This window comes from Sycon ciliatum, chromosome 2 (genome assembly GCF_964019385.1).
Source record: "Sycon ciliatum chromosome 2, ocSycCili1.1, whole genome shotgun sequence".
NCBI classification, from domain to species: Eukaryota; Metazoa; Porifera; class Calcarea; order Leucosolenida; family Sycettidae; genus Sycon; species Sycon ciliatum.
Genome location: NC_088644.1, coordinates 1,415,874 through 1,438,737, shown reverse-complemented (window position 1 = coordinate 1,438,737; position 22,864 = coordinate 1,415,874). Strand labels below are relative to the sequence as shown.

General features: G+C 48.3%; 1 protein-coding gene across 1 annotated transcript; it reads right to left on the bottom strand.

The window, feature by feature from the left end:
* Positions 1–1,241: 1,241 nt before the first annotated feature.
* On the bottom strand, positions 1,242–20,960 carry LOC135810695 (zinc finger protein ZIC 3-like). The gene is made up of 2 exons (XM_065324184.1): positions 20,531–20,960; positions 1,242–3,665 (listed from the first exon to the last, which is right to left on the bottom strand). Exons 1-2 carry the CDS (start codon positions 20,658–20,660, stop codon positions 2,005–2,007), a joined length of 1,791 nt encoding a protein of 596 aa, XP_065180256.1. The 5' UTR covers positions 20,661–20,960; the 3' UTR covers positions 1,242–2,004.
* Positions 20,961–22,864: the final 1,904 nt, after the last annotated feature.

Genomic DNA, 22,864 nt, shown 5'->3' with positions numbered 1-22,864 from the left:
AAGGGTTTGGAGGTCATGCAGATAGTGTTTTCAATGAAAATCAGGGAAGAAATCATGGCAAAACAGAATTGTATGCTCGAACTCGTCTTCTTCAAAGTTCTTTCTCACACTGACACAGTACATGTAGCAGAAGATGCGAGTGAATCAGCCTTCATCGGGTATCCCGGGGCGGACGAGATAGTGGCGGGTAGTCCGCAAAACTCCGTTTACATGTATATGAACATTACATGTGTAGTATCCCTGCCCGACCAATACGGAAGTAGTAGGGAACTAATACGGAGCTTGCCTGATGTATATTTAGTGTATCTCCGTATGTAAGCGTACGTCGTCTGCTGCATAAAAGCGGCTGCGCATTTCTGTTTTGATGAAGAGAAGATTAGATTAGATTGGATAGCAATGAAAGCTAACTCGAAGAATAAGGATTCAGCCTCTAGGTGAGCACCGGAGAGAAAGTTATTTATTTTGCCGCTTCTTCTTTCACTAACAATTATATCTCAGGTGTGTACCTGAAAGTAGAATAAAAGTAATTCTTGTTGATTTCACCGCGCCTAGTGTATCTCCCCATACGGAGATACACTAAATATACATCAGGCAAAGCTCCGTATTAGTTCCGTACTGCTTCCGTATTGGTCGGGCAGGGACACTACACTACTAGTTCTAGTAGTGTAGTCACACTATACATGTACATGTATGTACACCAATCCTACGCAACACTTGCCTATACAGATTTTACTGATTTTAGCATTTTAAATGACAAATGTATGAAAGTTCTGAAGTGGAGACTGTCAGAAAATGCCACCGAATTAGTGAATGTGTCAACAGTGAACAGGAAGGTCATCTTGAAAACGCTCGCTAACAGCTGTGAGTCAGAGAGATGTGGCTTCGCCCGCTCGTTCCTTATCAAATTGCGCTACCACTCGAAATCCACCAGATGTGCCAGTAATGCCTTTATTTCTAGCACTTTACTTAGATAGTGGTTCACATGAACTTCTCGCTACTCTAGAACATGCATACATGATGTACTGGAACATGCATACATGATGTACTGGAACATGCAAGGCATAGTACCACTAACTCTGTCTTGTGCTTTCTCAGTCTAGCCACAAAAAAGAAGCGTCTAAAGTTACTTTCTTATGATTTTTGCTCACGAATACTTCGCTATCGAGTATTGTTTTCTATGATGTGCTTGCACATCTGTACTTCGAGTACTGGCTCACAAATTCCCATATGAATAAGAGAAAAACTCCATCCCATTATTTTGAACAGAGATACGATAATTATGAGTGTTTGAAGGCTCATCGCATAAGACAAGACTTTCTTCAGCAGTTGTAGAATCTGTTAGGCCAGCATTAGTATTGACACATTTCTGCGGGATGAGCAGATCAGCCGAAAAAGTGAACTAAAAAGAAACGGGTACTATGGTTACTAATTGGAGGGGAAATACCCGATCCTGACAGTGAGTGGGTAGAAACCAGACTGAAGGCAGTGCGGATTAGGATGTTGAGCTGCAATTCTACTGACGCTATATACATATGGCCAGCATCATGGGTAATGTTAGTGAAGACAACGTGCGGAAAATGAAATTGACAAGACATTTGAAAAAGGAACTTCTACAAATGTGGCAGTCGTCTGATTGACAAAGTTCCACAGCCTAATAAGCAATAACCCAGCTCCATCTATAATGAAATAACCTTAAAAACATTCAGCGTTGGACAGCGTTGATACGATAATTCAATATCACAAAAGCGAGTATTGAACTTGCATCTGTACACTTCATACCTCTTTATTGAATTAGGTTATTATAAAAAAATTGTGAACTCCGTAAAACTTAGGAGTTTTGATAATAATTACGCAATTGTTTGGTTGAAAGTGATGATGTGCCTTAAAAACCTTATTGACAGTTGTTAACACATCCATTCACGAAGCTGGCTGCAGCGCCATTTTGAAAAGGCAGTTGTCCAGCTCATGAGAACAGTGTTTTCAAGCCGTGTAATGTTTGTTTGCTTAGTAATGCCTTTTTGGTAGGTGTCTTTGTGCTGACAGAGAGTGAGCGACCTGCGAGGGCGGTACGGGGTGCAGCAATTGTCCTGCATGAAATAGTGTTGGCTGAGCAGTTGCCGAATGCTGTGCAAAATGCTGCTGGCGCAGCTGCATCGGCGATGGGAGAGAGTGCTTCTGTGCCTGATGGTTGTGCGTCTGAGACACAGGTGATGACTGGTGCTGCGGTGTGTGAGCCACCAGCGATAGCTGTGTGTGTGTGGGCGTCGGCAGTGCACTGTTGACCAAATCACTACCAGCAGTAGCCTGGGCAGAGTGCAAATGATAAGGTAACTGAGGCAAAGATGACGTGGATGTTGAATTCACAGTCAGCATCCTTGAGGATGTTCCCAGTGGTAAGTGTTGCGGCTGTGCAGGCTGACACTGGTCCATGCAAGTCACAAGTGCAAAACCTTTTTGTTGATGTTGGTGGTGATGCTGCTGCTGCTGTTCTTCTTGTTGTTGATGGTGGTGGTGCTGGTCTGCAAGTACCTCATCGGATGAAATCGAACTGCCATGATCACTTTCTCCGTCCGCAGCAATAGAACCATCCGCAGACGTCAAGTCACTGTTCTCTGCGCTGGTGTCCGTGGTACTGTAGGAAAGAGCATTTCCGCCATTGGCTGCATTTCGAGCATCATGCTGCTTGGAGTGCTTTCTAAGCGAGCTCGGGTGTGTATATCTCTTCGTACATCCTGCTGCCCTGCATTGGTAGGTTATATCTTTCGTGTGCACGTTCATGTGCTTCTTTCGATCCGAGGAATTTGCGAATCTTTTCTTACAGTCCGGGAAGGTGCAGGCAAACGGCTTTTCCTTTGTGTGGACTCTGTAGTGTATCTTCAGGTTTTCGGATCTTGCGAATGCTTTGTGTGTGCAGTCTTGATGATTGCAGACAAAGGGTTTTTCACCTGTATGAACTCGTATATGGTTGACAAGCTTGTACTTAGCTTTAAATCCTCTCTTGCGTGAACACTGGTCCCAGTGGCAGATGTGCATGTTGCCATCCTCCTTTTCGGTAGTGTCCTGTTGCTGGAGATGAGCGTTGCTTATGTGCTGCGCTAGTTCGGTGACACTATAGAAAGCCAACCCACACAATTGTAGACCGTTGTTTACACGCCATTCGCACAGATTTCTGGGATGTCCGCCAAACAGTGGAGGGGCGGAGGGGTTTTCCGGTTGATACTCGACGCCTTGTGCTAGATCGTTCAGTGGGGTCTGTGGAAAGCCGGCGTGCATTTCCGCAGGATGGTTAGAGCTGGCCATACTGCCGTGCATTCCTGGGACACTACTCGGCAGATAGCTGCTAGCAGTGGCATGGAAGGGGTGACTCATTTCCTGGCTGTAGAGAATCGCAAATTGTGCTGGTGATGACATAAGACCAATGGTTGGTTGAGGCTGTGGTGGGAGACCCAGTGTTGACTCCACTAATGATGGTCTAAGCCCCATAATATTACTGAAGCCACCAGTGTTGATAGGTTGTCCAATAAGGCTGTGCTGCTGACCAACAGGCTGCGGTTGGTTTGCAATAGGCTGAGTTAAGCTATTGTTGGGATCAGGCTGTACTGGACCGACATATGTCTCTGCAGCTTGCAGCCCTGTCTGTGCCTGTTGATGTGTCCCATCGAATGCTGTGTTTCATAGCAAAGCAGAAATTGACAATGTGCAAATAAGATATTAAAGATAGCAATTGTTTGATACTTGATAACACTGACTGAAGTGGTCCTGCCCCTTAGATGTGTGCTTAGTTTTGCAACAGTGAGTTGTCCCTCAGCACAGATTTATGAAATTAATGGTCCCTGCGCTGGCACACAGACACACACACAGATCATGCACACACACGGGCACACAAACACACATGCGCACACACACACACACACGTACACGCGGACACACATGAACATATGCACACATGCACGCAAGCACACACCAACATGCACGCACGCACACACACGCATACACGTGTCATACAGGTACCGTTGAAGCAGTCATGTACATGATTGTACACACTGCTCTCTGAAGTAGCCAAGGACCTCCTTCTACATGGCTAGTACCAGGGAGTAGTATTTTACTACTCCCTGGCAAGTGAAGGCTAGGCTAACGCCGATGCCAACGCGAAAGGGCTGATGATGATGATGATGATTTTTTTTTTGATCCCACCTTCCAACCTGGCAAATATTTTGATTTTGATCAAAACGATTCAAAGCCTCTCAATTATTTAGTAATACTTGATGTATAGATACAAGAATAATAACAATAGTAACACTTTCACACCAAACTAGCTCGGTGCAGCACCAATCACTGCAGGGGAACCCGACCCTCCACCATCGCCAACTCACGAAGCATGTGAACTGGACGGTGACGGGCCGACCGAGCACCCCTGACACACAACACAGCGGAACGTAGCAGCGCGAAAGACACCCGATAACGACAATAACCCATCAACGACGAATAGCTACCTCCCGAAGATTGAGATGTAAGGAGGCAAAGGCGCCTGAGGAAGGCCGTGGATGCCGGCGCAGCAGCCCCATTCACGGAAAACACAAGAGGTGCAAAGGCACCACGCTCAACATTGACTACTCTCTCCTGATATTGCAGTCTCTTAGCACCTTCATGTTGCCGGAAGAGCGCGTCCAGGCTTCTGGACGCATAGGAAGAAGCGTCGGGATTATACACCCTTACATCAAAAAATGCATCTTGCCCACGCGTCAAGAAGCCTCGAGCGCTCACATCAAGGCGAGCCTCGACAGAGGTGTTCGCCGACCTGGCCTGAAAAACCTCACCCTCAACAGGGGCGAGAGGTGGCTCCACAGACACACTGGAGCAAACCTCGGTCAAGGCAACAGCGAACAGGAAGATGATGATGATGATCATCATCATCATCATCATCATCATCATCATGATTTTTGTTTTGTAAGTCAATCTCATTCTCCACGCTTTGCTGTCATTTGGTTATGTTTTAAAGTAGTTTTTATGACCTGATATTTGTTTTTTATTTTTGTAGTTCTATTGTTGACATCTTTTGTCTTTTCTTTGGGTTAAGGGGGCAGCCTACCCATAAATTTCATATGGCATTCAATTGACCGTAACTTTGGTGTTTCTCAATGGATTTGAGTGAAATTTTGACCACACACTCCTGCCACTATGCTGGCCCTCAGGACATGATTTACAAGTTCTTGCGCCTCACTGACAGGCTTTCCAGGCCGGAAAAACTCAAATTTCCGGCATAGTGCCACGTTGTACGAGCCACCCAGGAGCCAAACAAATGCATTTACAATTTTTTCACATTTTCGTGCTCATTCTGTTCGTGCGCGGGACTCAAACCTAGAACAAGTCCAGAAGCAGCCATGGGTGATGGGGTAGGGCCCCTCAACGAGGCCCTGGAATCTGTCACAACGGAACGAGTGGGCGTTCTCTCACACACTCCCACAGACCCAAGTCAATTTTTGAATTTTTTTAGGTTTAGCACGTGCTCCGAGGTCGTACCTTTGATACAACATCCAGTGCTGGGACCTCCACAGCAAGCCATTTCCACAGCGCTGCACACCAAATCCAGGATACCCTCAGAAACCGGCAAAGACTACCACTCACGTTTCACTACTGCCTAGTACTGAATCCTACCTGACTTCTTGACACGACTCAAACTTGCCAAAGTCACTAAATCAACGTCAACTACAATAATCAAGCCACATACATGTATCTGCAACGTCACGAGGGTGCTGGCAAAAGTCCTGCTGCACGGCCCAATACGTGGCTCAAAAACCTGATTTTTTGGACTTGGAGCAAAATTCTGCACACTTTCACGTGTTTCCATGATACAACAAGTTGCGCACGGTCTGCTCACATTCAAATACAGTGCTGCCAACAAATGACAGCGTGCAACAAAAAAATCTTTCCTTGCAAGGGCACATTTTCGGCCATAACTCTTGAACGGCCGGTCAGATCGGGACACAATTTTCAGAGAATTTGCAGCTATTCATGCTCTTTCAACTGACGTAGCACTCAATATGAATTTAGAAATTCGATTTTTCAGCGAATTTTTGGGTAGTCTGCCACCTTAAAAGGTTAACTTCATCCTCGTTTTCTTATTGCCTTGTATTGGAATTTTCCCATAAAAGTGGCTACGGTGTGATAATGCATTTTTATATTTCGTGTTCATTATTTTCAGAAAATTGCTCTTACAATACCTTGCGTTTTATATTCATAATATTGTTGCCCGTAAAAGCGGCTTGGTCACATGATGATGATGATGATGATGATGATGATGATGATTTTTTTTTTTTTTTTAAATACAAATATTTTGATTTTGATAAAAACGATTCAAAGCCTCTCAATTATTTAGTACTACTTGATGTATATATAAGAATGATGATGATGATGATGATGATGATGATGATTGAACAGTACCCGCCTGATCAATCTCGCCAGAGCATCGTTCATCAACATCATTGCCACCTACCAGCAGTGGGCCTGCAGGGGCTGCCAGCCTCGCACCTCCAGCCGTTGGAATACTTTATGCCGTGCTGCCAGTGTCAATCAAGTCGAAAGTGTGTGAGATGCAGCTGTGTTCGGCATGGGAGGAAGTGTATTGATTGCTACCCAGGAAGGTCGCTACCTAGCACGTGCAACAATTCGTTATCTGCCTCACAGCCTTCTGGTGCTAGCAATGTCACTCGAACTGTCAACGCGCACCCTGCCAGCCAGCCACTTGCGGTTGGGTTTGCACCTCGCGGGGTTGATTGCGCTGGAGATAGATCGCAAGCTAGCGACAGTGACAGTGATTCACTGCATATAAATTCGACACTTCCGAGGAACTTGGTATGCGCAGATCATGCACGCGCTGGTTCTTCCCCTGCAAGTGATGTAATAACTGATCCATCCTCTCAGATTCAAGGTGATGGCCTTGGCACCTCACGGGCTGGAGCGTCAACATCCAACATTCATCCCACAGGTTCTCAGGTGGAGCTCCTGGCTACCCTAGATGCTTCGGGTCCTGAGTCCTCTGGACAAGCGGCAGACAGCGGTGATGCCGGCACCTCGTCATTACCGGCCGGCGATTTCGGAGGCGCGGTTGGTCGGCCGGCTCATCGCATTGGTGGGCGGAGCGGGGTGGATCCTGCGCCCTCCCTGTTGCCAGGAGCTGCTGCTGTGGGGCAGGGCTCGGCCCAGCCTGCTGCTGCTGCTTCTCCGGCTGCCGCGGTCGCTCGGCAGACTTCTACATCACAGGTCTCTCCTGCGGGTGCCAGAGTTAATACTATGAGCAGTGATGATTCCCTATCTTCGAACACCTCCCTCAACAACGACATATCCCGAGCGTATGAGAAGGTGGTGACCTGGCGGAGAAACTTATTCAACGTTCCATTGGGCTCGGCTGGTGGTGATTTTGTTGACGTGCTCACTGGGCTCATCAAGGGTTTCACCAATGGCTCCTCATTACGACCAGTTGCATGGAAGGCCGTCGGTGTTGCCTGCCACCTGCTTCTCCAGCGTCCGCATGATTCTAAGATGATGTCAAACTATAGCGACCATTTACGGCGTCGACTCACTCTATGGAAATCTGGCCGAATAGATGATCTGACTACTGAAGGAGAGTCCCTTCAGGATCGTCTCAAGCCCCGGTACTCTACCTCGTCTGGTGGAGGAGAGAAGAGTGATATCACATTCAGCAACCTGGTATTTTCGGGAAAAATTAAGTCTGCCATTCGCTACCTGTCCAGTGATTCTTCCAATGATGTGCTGGGTATGACAGATGTAGTGGACGAAGAAACTGGAACTACCGTGAAGGAGGCACTGTTGCAAAAACATCCACCTGCTGCCGAGCCCCCGGTTTCGATACTTCTCGCCGGCGACCCGGAGCCAATCAACAGTATAGTGTTCCAGAAAATCACACCGGAGCTCATCCGACGTCTGGGCCGACAGATGAAGGGGTCCTCGGGCCCATCTGGTCTGGACTCTGACGCGTGGTGCCGGATGCTAACCTGTTATCGCAAATCGTCAGATGGTCTCTGTACTGCTCTTGCCAGCTTTGCCCAATGCCTGTGCTCGGAGGACTTGGATCCGGAACACCTATCCGCATTTACCGCCGCTAGACTTATTCCATTGGACAAACACCCAGGTGTGCGGCCGATTGCGGTGGGTGAAGTGTTCCGCCGGCTTGTGTGTCGTGCCGTTATGCGGGTGCTTGAGTCCGATGTACTGCGTGCTACTGCTCCCATGCAATTGTGCATTGGGGTGCCGTCTGCCTGTGAGGCAGGGGTTCATGCAATGCAGGAGTTGTTCGCACGAGAGGACACGGAAGGCATCTTGTTTGTAGATGCTACGAATGCGTTCAATTCATTGAATAGAAACGCGGCCCTCCATAACGTGCCCTATGTATGCCCCGCTATGGCAAAGGTGTTCCAGAACACGTACAGTTCTTCAATTCGTCTCTTCGTCTCCGGCGGCGGGGAGATTGAGTCACTGGAGGGTACTTGCCAGGGCGATCCGCTGGCCATGGCTCTGTATGGTATCGCTACAGTCCCGATGATTCGGCGCCTCCAGGAATCCAATCCATCTGTGGCTCAGGTTTGGTACGCGGACGACGATTCTGCAGGTGGCCGCGTTTCTTCATTGTCCACATACTGGGGAGACATAAGCCAACTGGGCCCTGACTATGGATACTTTCCAAACCCACGGAAATCAGTGTTGCTGGTCAAGCCGGAGCATGAGGAAGAGGCCCAGCGCCTCTTCTCCGCCACTGGAGTTACCATCAAGACCAGCGGCAACCGTCACCTCGGCGGAGCGATTGGCAGTGAGGAGTTCTGCTCTGCCTTCATGGCCAAGAAGGTGGATAAATGGAAGCAGGTTCTGGATTCCCTGACGGGGATGGCTGTCACTCAGCCTCAGGCCGCATACACCGTTTTTACGAAGGGTCTGTCATCCACATGGACATACCACTTGCGTTGCTCACCTTGTTCGGCTGAGATACTGGCCGAGCTTGATGAGAGGATCAATGATTGCCTGATACCTGCCCTTCTGGGGGATGGCGTTCGTCCTGGTAGCCCTGAGAGAGAGCTGATGTCATTTCCAGTGCGTCTTGGTGGTTTGGCCCTCCCTCTGTTGCAGGATAGTGCACCAGCAGAGCTCGCAGCATCCTTGAGCATCACAAAGCCTCTTGTTCAGCTACTGTTGACTGGCACATATGCGAACCCTCCAAGCGTGCCTGGTGATATGGCAAGGAGCGATTTGTCGGATACTGCCCAGTCAGAGGGCTCCGGTGATACAACCCAGGAGGTTGCCGACCGAGTGAGGCTCTCCAATCATGATCCCGTCCGCGATGCTGTTGGGGACACCCGCCAGCTGGCACGCTCGACTCGGACAAGCAAAATGCGGAGCCTATGCAGCCGGCAACAAGACATTAAGGCGGACTTGAGCTCGGAGCAACAATTTCTTGTTGAAATCGCGTCCGAAAAGGGAGTATCGTCATGGTTGACTGTTGCCCCGCGGTGGCAAGATGGAACCATCCTGAAGAAATCCGACTTCCGTGATGCCCTGTGCATCCGCTATGGGCGAAGGTTGAGTGGGCTACCCGATTCATGTGTTTGTGGTGTGCCTCTCAGCCCCGCTCATGCACTTACCTGTGCCACTGGCGGCTATACCATTGCCCGTCACAATGAGGTGCGGGACTTGGTTGCTGGACTACTGAGGGAGGCTGGAGTGGTGGACGTAGAGACGGAGCCCCGGCTATTGCCCTGCAGCAGTGAGCATTTGCCTGGTGGTCGTTCCCTCAACCGATGCGCAGAAGCTCGTCTGGATGTGCGGGCTCGCGGCTTTTGGTCGTGGCAACAGGACGCTTACTTTGATGTGCGGATCACTCATCCCGCAGCGTCTGTGTTGTCTCGATCACAAGCCCTGAGTCAGCTGAAGTCTCACGAGCGAAACAAGAAAAATCAATACGCCAGCCGTGTGGTTAACGTGGAGCGCGGCTCCTTCACGCCACTTGTGTTCTCGACGTACGGCTTTAGTGGCCCAGAAACTACTCAATTCCTGAAATCATTGGCCTCCCTGTTTGTTGAGCGCCATACTGAACTGAAGTACCCACTAGTAATGGGCATACTACGCACCCGTTTGTCTTTCTGCTTGCTGCGATGGGCAGTCACCTGCTTCCGCGGTTGCCGCGGTTCGTACGGCAAGAGGCGACAGCCGAACTCATTTCTGGCCCAGTGCCGCCAGGCGGAGTAGGGTGCTGCCTTTGGCCTCAACTTAATATAATGCTATTTGGTTTTTCCCCTTTTATTACTCTGTGTTCATTGCTTGTTTTTGTATTGATTTACTTCCTTGACTGCTTTTGTGTTTCATCATTTTCCGGTTGGTTTTGTGTTGATTTCCCCTGTTCACTTTACATATTGTAATGATATACATTTGCTTTGCCCGTAAAAGAGGCTTTTCTCATGATGATGATGATGATGATGATGATGATGATGATTTTGCCAGATCGTTCTCTGCGCTGCGTGCGGGGCCTGTTGCCGTGGGATTAGGCGTCGAAGAGCCTGGCGAGACTAATCCTAGTGGTCCGTGTGGTGTCGCTGAGGCTGTTGCTGCGGTGCGTGCTGAGCTGCGCCGGGTGAGAGCACAGCGGGACCAGATTTCGCGTGGTGTGCAGGCAGAGATTGGCCCTGGACTGTCTCCGTGCCAGCGGCTACTGTTAGAAACAGCGGGTGAGAAAGGCACCTCCAGCTGGCTGACCGCCCAACCGTCATACAATCAGCCAGTAACCATCCTCAATAAATCTGATTTCCGGGATGCTCTCTGCTTCCGATACGGTTTGGAGCTGGATGGCCTCCCTGAGACTTGTGTTTGTGGAGCAACTCTAAGCACTGAGCATGCAATGGCTTGTCCTACTGGCGGCTACACCATCGCACGCCATAATGATGTTCGCGATTTGCTGGCGGGTGTACTGTCGGAGGTATTGCCTGACGTGGAGGTGGAGCCGGTGCTAGCGCCATTTGATGGGGAGGATCTTCCCCATCGTACAGCCAACAGGAAATCCGAAGCTCGCCTCGATGTGAGGGCGCGGGGTTTCTGGTCCACGCAGCAGGAGGCTTTTTTTGATGTTCGGGTGACTCACCCAAAGCCAAACCTGCTGTCGCGTCCAGAAGTCCAGCGCCATCTCCAAAAGCATGAAGGCATGAAAAAGCGGGAATACGGAGCGCGTGTTGTGAATATAGACCGAGGCACATTCACCCCGTTGGTTTTCGCCACGAATGGCATGTGTGGCCGGGAGGCAGACCGCTTTCTCAAGTGTCTTGCAGCCCAGTATGTCGATAAACACAGTGACTTGGCCTACTCGCTGGTTATGGGTCGATTGCGGTGCCTGCTCTCGTTCACTTTACTCCGTTGGGCAGTGACCTGTTTTCGCGGCTGCCGTAGCTCCTACCAGAAAAAGTCAGTCAAGAATTTCAGGAGTTATTGTTTGATGGGTCGTTAGATAGAGGCCGGTGTTTGTGAGACTGCAATCATTTAATGTTTCTTCCTTAGTGGTGTAGGTAGATTCTGTTTTGTAAGCATAGTAGGACTACTTTTGTTTTGTAAGTCAATCTCATTCTCCACGCTTTGCTGTCATTTGGTTATGTTTTAAAGTAGTTTTTATGACCTGATGTTTGTTTTTTATATTTGTAGTTCTATTGTTGACATCTTTTGTCTTTTCTTTGGGTTAAAAGGTTAACTTCATCCTCGTTTTCCTATTGCCTTGTATTGGAATTTGCCCATAAAAGTGGCTACGGTGTGATAATGCATTTCTATAAATTATTTCGTGTTTTAACATTATTTTCAGAAAATTGCTCTTACAATACCTTGCGTTTTATATTCATAATATTGTTGCCCGTAAAAGCGGCTTGGTCACATGATGATGATGATGATGATGATGAGGATGATGATGATGATGATGATGATTTTTTTTTTTTTTTTTTTTTTTTTTTTATGAAGCCACTTCTTTGGGCAAACAAAACACAATTTCCCAAGATGAAGGAGTGGAACCCTACACAAATAATAGTTTAAATGAATCCAACGCAAAGATCGTTTTTCCATGAAATACAACAATTGAACACAATTACATGCTTAAAGGCATGAAAGCAACAAAACAGCAACAAAAGGGTAAGCGCCATACCAATCCCGCATGCACAGTCAGGACACAGCACGATACTTAACAAACTAGACCTGACTCGGCCACGGCAATCGAGACATCATGAAAACATCTCGCCGGATGGTGGTACCGTGACCGAGCCCCACGTATGCACAACACAGCAGCACGCAGCAAAGCAAAAGACAGCCGACAGCGGAGTAAACCAATGACCTGGGAATAGTGAGATCCCGATGACTCGGCCTGCATCTGGCACAGTCTCTTGAGGAACACATTGCACAGCCTCCCACAACCACCATGCACAGAGAACACGAGAGGTGTGAAAGCGGCTCTTTCTACATTTGTGACTCTTGGCCCATATTCGTTCCACTTACGCCGCTCGTGCTGCTGGTACAATGCAGGAAGGGTTCTGGACCCGTAGGAAGGAGCATCTGGGCAAAATACCCTTACATCAAAAAAAGCTTCCTCCCCACGGGTCCAAAACCCTCGAGCGGCTATGTCCAGGCGCGCATCCTCTCGGCGGTTCGTTGACCGAAGAGGAAACCTCTCACCAGAAAGAGGTTGCAGCGCTGGTTCTGTCGAAACGGCAGTGCAGACTTCAGTCAATTCCCTCGCCAGCAGGTCACGTATCTCGTTATGACGAAGTGTCGGGAAGCCGCCCCTGGCGCAACATAGCTGATGCTCAACTGAGAACAGCTCACCACACACACAGGTTGCTGGTGTATTGGCTAGCGGCCATGCATATCTCAATGCCAGAGCATCCCGGAAGTCACGCTTGGTGAGACGAAAGCCATGCTCCGCCAGGGGCAGCACGCTCAGCCATGAGGATGATCCTTTCTCCGTGTGTTCTTCTATTCGTCGCTTCGTCATCTCATCGCTCGTGTCCACTATTTTGTTCCTGGCTGCCTTTGCGCGCTCCCGGTTTTCGGTGTGGACGACACGCTTTTTGTGGCGCATTTCATCGATCATCCTCTGAAAGGGGGTACCAGCACCAGCAACATCAGCAGCCACATCCGGTCCAGGGTTTGAGTTGCCAGCGACCTCCCGCGGCTGCACCTCCGTTGCCGTCATCGTGGGAGTGGGAGACGCTCCACCACGGTCAGCAGTATCTGCAGAAGCCGGCACATCTCCAGCGAGAGAAATTGGATCGCTATCCTTAGCGAAATCGCCCAGAACCTCCTTCACCATAGGTCCGGACACTTGCTTGGAGCCCTGGTGCTCAAACCGTGGTCGAGTCGTGAGGTCCGGAAGGGCCATCCCACCATCCCGTGTCGGGAGCTTTAGAATATCAATGTCTTTCAGAGGCACGCTCGGTTGTCCCACGAGCTCCGGTAGAAGTGAGGAGTGAAGCTCCCGCTCCAACGGCGCCAAGTCCTCCGCAGAAACAGCCATAGTTCGAAACACATAGTTCCATCTGTTGACTAAGCCATGGGTCAACGCAGAGTATGCTGCATGCGGCTCTGATGCGGCATAATTTGCCAAAATCTCTGTATGTTTCACCCACTCTTCTACTTTTGTCTCTTTGAATTCTCCGAGGAATGCCTCAGTCCCGATAGCAGCGCCCAGATACTGTACGCCACGAGACTTGACGTGGATAGTTGTGTCACCAAAAGTCTCGGCAGCCAAGGACTCAAAGCCAGGCTTGACGAGTAGTTGCGTTTTTGTTTCGTTGATGTTGTAGCCGTATTTTTGGCCCTCTTCCTTAAGGAGGTTGTACCACTTTCGCAATGGGGAGAGCCCTCCGGCAGCTGCATGATGATGATGATGATTTTTTTTTTTTTTTGATGATGATGAAGCCACTTCTTTGGGCAAACAAAACACAATTTCCCAAGATGAAGGAGTGGAACCCTACACAAATAATAGTTTAAATGAATCCAACGCAAAGATCGTTTTTCCATGAAATACAACAATTGAACACAATTACATGCTTAAAGGCATGAAAGCAACAAAACAGCAACAAAAGGGTAAGCGCCATACCAATCCCGCATGCACAGTCAGGACACAGCACGATACTTAACAAACTAGACCTGACTCGGCCACGGCAATCGAGACATCATGAAAACATCTCGCCGGATGGTGGTACCGTGACCGAGCCCCACGTATGCACAACACAGCAGCACGCAGCAAAGCAAAAGACAGCCGACAGCGGAGTAAACCAATGACCTGGGAATAGTGAGATCCCGATGACTCGGCCTGCATCTGGCACAGTCTCTTGAGGAACACATTGCACAGCCTCCCACAACCACCATGCACAGAGAACACGAGAGGTGTGAAAGCGGCTCTTTCTACATTTGTGACTCTTGGCCCATATTCGTTCCACTTACGCCGCTCGTGCTGCTGGTACAATGCAGGAAGGGTTCTGGACCCGTAGGAAGGAGCATCTGGGCAAAATACCCTTACATCAAAAAAAGCTTCCTCCCCACGGGTCCAAAACCCTCGAGCGGCTATGTCCAGGCGCGCATCCTCTCGGCGGTTCGTTGACCGAAGAGGAAACCTCTCACCAGAAAGAGGTTGCAGCGCTGGTTCTGTCGAAACGGCAGTGCAGACTTCAGTCAATTCCCTCGCCAGCAGGTCACGTATCTCGTTATGACGAAGTGTCGGGAAGCCGCCCCTGGCGCAACATAGCTGATGCTCAACTGAGAACAGCTCACCACACACACAGGTTGCTGGTGTATTGGCTAGCGGCCATGCATATCTCAATGCCAGAGCATCCCGGAAGTCACGCTTGGTGAGACGAAAGCCATGCTCCGCCAGGGGCAGCACGCTCAGCCATGAGGATGATCCTTTCTCCGTGTGTTCTTCTATTCGTCGCTTCGTCATCTCATCGCTCGTGTCCACTATTTTGTTCCTGGCTGCCTTTGCGCGCTCCCGGTTTTCGGTGTGGACGACACGCTTTTTGTGACGCATTTCATCGATCATCCTCTGAAAGGGGGTACCAGCACCAGCAACATCAGCAGCCACATCCGGTCCAGGGTTTGAGTTGCCAGCGACCTCCCGCGGCTGCACCTCCGTTGCCGTCATCGTGGGAGTGGGAGACGCTCCACCACGGTCAGCATGATGATGATGATGATGATGATGATGATGATGATGATGATGATGATGATTACACAAGCCCTCCTGACGTTTCCTGTGTGCCACAGATGGAAGCCCAGGAGGAAATCGCACAGCCTGATGGAAATATTGGTGTGCTGGCGAATCCGGATCAATTAATCTTGACACCTGATCCGGTTCGTGATGCAGTGGGCGATGCACGGCACATTGCAAGAACAACGCGTGCGGCCAGGATCGGGGATGTGTGTCGTCGCCCAGCCGATACTAAGCCATGCTTGACTGCCGAGCAGCAGTTTTTGGTAGAAGTCGCAAATGAGAAGGGTCTATCATCGTGGCTGACGGTGGCTCCCCGCTGGCAGCATGGAACAATTTTAAAGAAATCTGATTTCCGGGACGCTCTATGCATCCGGTATGGTCACAGATTGAGTGGACTGCCGGAGAAATGTGTGTGTGGAGTGGATCTCAGTCCCGCACACGCCCTCACTTGCGCTACTGGTGGGTACACAATCGCCAGGCACAACGAGGTGAGAGACCTTGTCGCCGGTCTCCTGAGAGAGGCAGGTGTAGTTGACGTCGAGACCGAGCCTAGATTATTGCCGTGCGGTGGTGAGGATCTACCAGGAGGGCGTTCGCTCAACAGAAGTACTGAGGCTCGTCTTGACGTGCGGGCTCGGGGCTTTTGGTCGTGGCAACAAGACGCTTTTTTTGATGTGCGGGTTACCCATCCCGCAGCGTCTGTGTTGTCTCGATCAAAAGCCTTGAGTCAGCTGAAGTCCCATGAACGGGCAAAAAAGGATCAATATGCCAGCCGCGTTGTGAATGTCGAGCGAGGATCGTTCACCCCACTGGTGTTCTCGACTTATGGTTTCAGCGGGCCTGAGACAACTCAATTCCTAAAGTCTCTTGCCTCTCTCTTTGTAGAGAGAAGCCAGGATCTCAAATATCCTGTTGTCATGGGTATGTTGCGTACCCGCCTGTTGTTTTGCCTCTTGAGGTGGGCCATTACGTGCTTTCGTGGTTGCCGAGGGTCTTATAACAGACGGCGGGTGAATTCCTTTGTGGCCCAGTGTCGTTTGGCCGCATAGTGAATTTTTATGCTATGCCTCTCAACAATATCACTATGGATAACATCAAATTTTTTTAAATAACTATTAAAGTAACATCATCTGTCATTCAATATCTATCTAGTAAAATAATCAGCGTTTGAATATCTACTTGGGACTAATCATTCAACTGTTAAATGTCATAGTTTTACCTGAATATCTATCACGATTTTTGCACATAATCTCGGTTATCACCGTTTCAAGCCCGTACAAGAGGCCGTTTCCAATGATGATGATGATGATGATGATGGGAGAGAGAGAGGTGAGAGACCTTGTCGCCGGTCTCCTGAGAGAGGCAGGTGTTGTTGACGTCGAGACCGAGCCTAGATTATTGCCGTGCGGTGATGAGGATCTACCAGGAGGGCCTTTGCTCAACAGAAGTACTGAGGCTCGTCTTGACGTGCGGGCTCGGGGCTTTTGGTCGTGGCAACAAGACGCTTTTTTGATGTGCGGATTACCCATCCCGCAGCGTCCGTGTTGTCTCGATCAAAAGCCTTGAGTCAGCTGAAGTCCCATGAACGGGCAAAAAAGAATCAATATTCCAGCCGCGTTGTGAATGTCGAGCGAGGATCGTTCACCCCACTGGTGTTCTCGACTTATGGTTTCAGCGGGCCTGAGACAACTCAATTCCTAAAGTCTCTTGCCCTCTCTTTGTAGAGAGAAGCCAGGATCTCAAATATCCTGTTGTCATGGGTATGTTGCGTACCCGCCTGTCGTTTTGCCTCTTGAGGTGGGCCATTACGTGCTTTCGTGGTTGCCGAGGGTCTTATAACAGACGGCGGGTGAATTCCTTTGTGGCCCAGTGTCGTTTGGCCGCATAGTGAATTTTTATGCTATGCCTCTCAACAATATCACTATGGATAACATCACATTTCTTAAATAACTATTTGGTAAAGTAACATCATCTGTCATTCAATATCTATCTAGTAAAATAATCAGCATTTGAATATCTACTTGGTACTAATCATTCAACTGTTAAATGTCATATTTTACCTGAATATCTTTCACGATTTTTGCACATAATCTCGGTTATCACCGTTTCAAGCCCGTACAAGAGGCCGTTTCCAATGATGATGATGATGATGATGATGATGATGATGATGATGATGATCCTGTTGTCATGGGTATGTTGCGTACCCGCCTGTCGTTTTGCCTCTTGAGGTGGGCCATTACGTGCTTTCACGGTTGCCGAGGGTCTTATAACAGACGGCGGGTGAATTCCTTTGTGGCCCAGTGTCGTTTGGCCGCATAGTGAATTTTTATGCTATGCCTCTCAACAATATCACTATGGATAACATCACATTTCTTAAATAACTATTTGGTAAAGTAACATCATCTGTCATTCAATATCTATCTGGTAAAATAGTCAGCATTTTAATATCTACTTGGTACTAATCATTCAACTGTTAAATGTCATATTTTTACCTGAATATCTATCACGATCTTTGCACATAATCTCGGTTATCACCGTTTCAAGCCCGTACAAGAGGCCGTTTCCAATGATGATGATGATAATGATGATGATGGCTAGTGCTGACACCTACACTAGGCTAAAGTACAGTACACGTAGTGACGTACTTCAACTTTTCAAGCATTACTATCTACCTATAGAAAATAGCATGACATCACGCTGGAGTAGCAAGTAGGTTCCTTCCAAGCCCTTGGCTCCCAATACTAGAAACAGGCACAAGCTTGAACCTGAACACTTTCGATCAAGTGTGGTCTACACCCAGTCATGAGCTAGTACTAGTACTAGTACCAGTACAATGTATTGCCTACTATTGGACTTGAACACCTTGATACTGACTAACTTGATAGGAAACAAAACATGACCGACTTGCAGCTGTACATGATGGCTTCTTTTTACACTCTACACATGTTTTTCAGGATCAATAACCCCCCCCCCCCCCCCTGACCACTCATTACATGTACATGATCGTAGTTCCGGATTTTAACACGAAGAGAACATCATTTTTCAACACGAAGAGAACATCATTTATCACACAGCTTGCGGCAGAGATTCCCCAGATAGTAGGAACGGTATTTTGCAGTTTCTGATTTTATGCAGGAGACCCAGAGCAGATGTAAACCTTCCGAACCCTAAGCGACCTCTCTCTGCAGCCACACAACATGTTCCTCCGTTCTCCCTGCCGTTTGGCGACCTACAGTATAGAAACTGTGATGCACTCATCGTACTCTCTGCTGGGGCTTCTCTCCTGGATCCTGCTTCACTAAGGAAGGAATGAAAGTCATACAGCGAGCTTCCCGTCTTGACTTCTAGCAACCATCCTCCGAACCACTCCACAGCACTGAATCTGCCAAGTACTAGTACACAGCTTCCTGACTACCTCCAAAGAAGTACGTGATTGGCCCAGCTGTGTGACACAGAAACGTACATTTGCCATCCTCTGCTCAGCTGTCAACTCCCTAACGTTTCAGTGCAATGTCCCCTGAGCGCCGCCTTTCCTCAACCTCAGTTCGAAGTAGAAGACTTTGCCTTGATTGGTTGCAAAACGCAGTGAAAAGGTCTACAAAGGTCGCACGGCACTTGTCAGTATCCCGGAGCTAGTGCATTCAACCAGCATTAGCAGCACAGTAAATATACCATTGGCGATGATTTGCTTGTCGGCACCAGTAGATCCGAAGTTTCACGATTGCCACGCAATCATACTAGTTCTTCGCAAATTCCCACGCAATTAGTACTGTTTGCTTTTCGTTTCAAGCGGCTCGTTGACTACTGCATTTTGGGTCAAGAAAGGATAAGCAACAGTGAGTAAACCCAGCGGCTAAAATGCACTCATTTCGCCCGAGCATTCTGACTGTCTCTGTAGGGAGTTAGCTGATTCGTTGCTACTGTTTTTTGCTTGACCTTTACTGTCAGTGTTGTGCGCTTACTTTCTACACATTGCCGGATCTGCAATTAGGAAATGACATTCTAACTGCGTGAGGAAAAGGAGATTCGCTGACTTGTGATAACGAGAACATGTTTAATATAAACTGCTTGAAATAGGAGCTCTCCTTCTCTAGCTCTCCCGACCACTGGCAGGTTGTGCAAGAGCCTGATCGATGCCAGGTTGCTGAGGTCTAGTAGAGTGGTTGGCCGTGCTAGGCTGTCAAGGTCCGATAATGTAGCTGGCCATGCGAAGCTGCTGAGGTCTGACACCCTAGTATGTACATGTACATGTACATGTACATTCCGCTAACTGCTACATCAGATCAAAGTGCAGGGCGGATAGGGACTTATCACCATGCCTATCGTTGTCCAGCCCAGTCTCTCCATCAAAGATTCGCTAAGCCCAAGAATCCTACCATGAGTGACAAACTAACTTCTCATCGTATAAAACTATTATTTTACCACCTTTCCACCCTATAGTCAAACTTACTGCACGACTGTATACATAAGTTGAATTCCAAATTCAAAGTCATACTGCGAGGAAAATTAGATCTTCATTTTTGATTGGTTATACACAGCAATGAACACACAGAAAATTCACTGACAATTTTTTTTAATTTTCTAGAAAGGAAAAATTACCAAGGAGCTACAAGTTACGCTATAATGTCCACTAACACCACCAGTAACTCAACAATCAGCTCATGCCATAACTTTGCACGACACTGACCGACGGCACTGACGTTCTACAACTAACTGGCTATCAGCTCTAGCAAGCCTCGGATGCGCACTCCAACAGCCTTCCAAATTGGAATGTCCTAAGTTATAATGACAACATAGGAGGGGAAGGTGAGGGGAGGGAGGTGAATTGCTCACTAAATCCTTATACAATCCTATTGGGCTCTCCATCCCAGTCCATTCTAACAGGCTTGATAAACATTTACACTGTCTTGGCCAGACGGGGATTAGATGTAGTGACTGTGTTCGACAGCTTCTACTGACTGACTTAGACAATTCCATGCCGTGATTCACAGCCCATTTCACAGCCCATTTCACACACACACACACACACACACACACACACACACACACACACACACACACACACACACACACACATGAAGTCCCATCCACGCTAGAGAGCAGAAACTAGACAATTTACAAAGCAAATAATATATCGGGGCAGAAACCATGTTTAGCAGGATAATATTCTCAAGTTTTTATCCGATACTGGAAACACATAAAATCCCAAGACATTATGTACAGAGCATACTGGTGAAAAATCCCAAGACATTATATACGCTAGGTTGCAAAACGTTCGACTTTCGTCCTTACCCTGTACAGTAGGCATCTTTGGACATTGTGAGTCCAACGGCGGAAAATACTGCATCGTGTAGCTGGGTAGTTGAGCTCCCGTCATCCCTTGGTGGCCTTCTGCTTCTGACGTGTTCCTTGAGGAAGACATTCCGAACGTGACAACTAGGGCAGTGTCAAACAGCCAACCGAGTCTCTGGAAATTGGCTGTACTTTTTCGACCACAATGGTAGCCAAAACAAGTGAGGTGACTGGCTTGTCCAGAGAACAGCAGCAAGTTCTGGTCCGGGAGATACGGATAGAATCCACGGAACGACAGGATAGTCCTGATCCACACTATTACAGGAGAGTGACTGCTGGAGTCTCGCAACGTAAAAAAGAATAGGAGATGACCCGTTGTGAAGCGTACTCGTGGCCTTTGACTCGACGAATGGTGCAGTTTCTGCTTGTCAGAGGGTTATATTGTTGCGAGGAATCTACCTATGAAGCAAGCATGCGCTAGTGCCGGCTTGAGTCCACGGTGTTCGTGACGTCATTCAACAGGCATTACTTTACCCCTTTGTCTTTCGCTGTCGCCGGCAGTAATGTATAGCAGTAGAGATCGCACATTGTACAACGAGCCGTTCTGAGTTCGGTATATTTTTAGTAGCAGTGGGTAGACTTACTGCAGATTCATTCATAGGAAGTAGCTTAGAGCAGACCCGCTCGTTTCGGCTAAATTGCCCCGATCAGGTTTGTGATGGTATGCCAGCTTGAAACGGAGTAGGCCAGTGATGAAACTGCAAAAGACATTCCCCTTTGTCTAACTTTCATCCGTGGTCAGCATGTTGACGCAATACTGCTCAAGAGCAAGGAAACAATTGCTATGACAGTTTCACACCCTTCACAGTCTAAACAAGCTACGTCGAATTTAATTGTTATTGTTGCCCCTTCACTTGTACTCCATAACACCTCTTTCTCGATTCGTCGAACGCTACTCAGTATGTGGTGACGTCATGGACAGTGCGTGTAATCGGTAAACACAACAACGTAGTTTGCATCTTTGTGGTTCGGACTACATAATAATTGTTTGAGTGCCAACTCGGTGCAGGATACCGCGCCGTGTACGATTAGTAGAATCCGCAGTGAACAGACACTGCAACGACACAGTTACGTGGGGTGCCTATCAAGATCTTAAGCTTTTGCTCATCGCGCCCATTGTGCTGACTATTTTCTCACGCCAGCTGATCACTAGCTAGGATTACGAGATCTGATGCGTGCCGTTGCACCACTGAGCAGTTTAGTGTTCTCGATCCTAGGCCTAGGCACAAGGTTCTGGCAGAGCTAGAGGATGATCCCTTTCTTATCCATCACAGTACTGTGTGCTGCCCATTTTTCTATTCTAATCATCAGTGGTCGTGAACACGTGAGCGTGAGCCAGTCTGCGCTTCCGCAAATGTGCTTGGCCGATCGGGTGGACGCTGCTGTATCTGACCTAGGCCTTGCTTATGCCCGGGTGGACGCTGCTGTATCGGACCTTAGGCCTTGCTTATGCACTGGGGCCAACTCACTGAACTAGCTTTCCACTCAAAGTACTTGACGATCTTGCGTGCGATGTACTTACATCCACTACGTATTCCCATGGCGTGTGCTTCTTTTCCTCGAGAACCGTTCCTGGTGCTGTCCTCCTGTCTGCCAGCCAAGCTCAGGCAGATGCTGCCTGGCGCAACAGCACATGTGTCAGTATCACTTTATGAAGTCAGGGGTGTGCTGTTGTGAGAGGTATGCCGATGAGCATGTCATAGGTTCGCCGTAAGGTGGTTGGTGCATGACCTTCTCAACAACAGTTCTTACTCTCTCCGATCCCCACTCTTATTGTCTTAACATGTCGTACACGTCTACCAACGCATTCGTCACTCCGATTACTAACTTCGGCTCTGCTCTGTTTTGTTTTGAACTGTATACGTATGTTTAACTCATTGTATTTGAACTATTTCTTTGTATTCTGTATCTCGTTACCGTTATCTTTTCCTCTAGCCCTCTCGCTTAGGATGAGCTTTCTTTTTTTATGGCAGCTTAAGCGAAGGCTATATACCTGCTTTATGCAGGTTGATGCCAACGCGAACAAGCAAAATAATAAATAATAATAACACGTCTACAGTAGTACAGATCACGTCCCCGGACAGCCCGGACTACAGTCAGTACAGTACAAGCTGACCTAGCAGTTACACCACAGGAAATACATGTACACCAAACAATATGGAGGAGATGCGCTGACGGCTTCCTTTGATCGCTTGTAGCAATCGGCATGTACACACTGTCTACACGATGAAACCCAGGAGAATATTCATATTGCTACTTTCCTCAACGTCACGA

Bases quoted from the DNA above. Each gene is read 5' to 3' on its own strand.
- LOC135810695 (XM_065324184.1), bottom strand. From the start codon at position 20,660: ATGTCTTCCTCAAGGAACACGTCAGAAGCAGAAGGCCACCAAGGGATG. The intron at 3,666-20,530 runs GTAAGGACGAAA...TATGAAACACAG, and splicing joins AAAGATGCCTACTGTACAGG to CATTCGATGGGACACATCAA.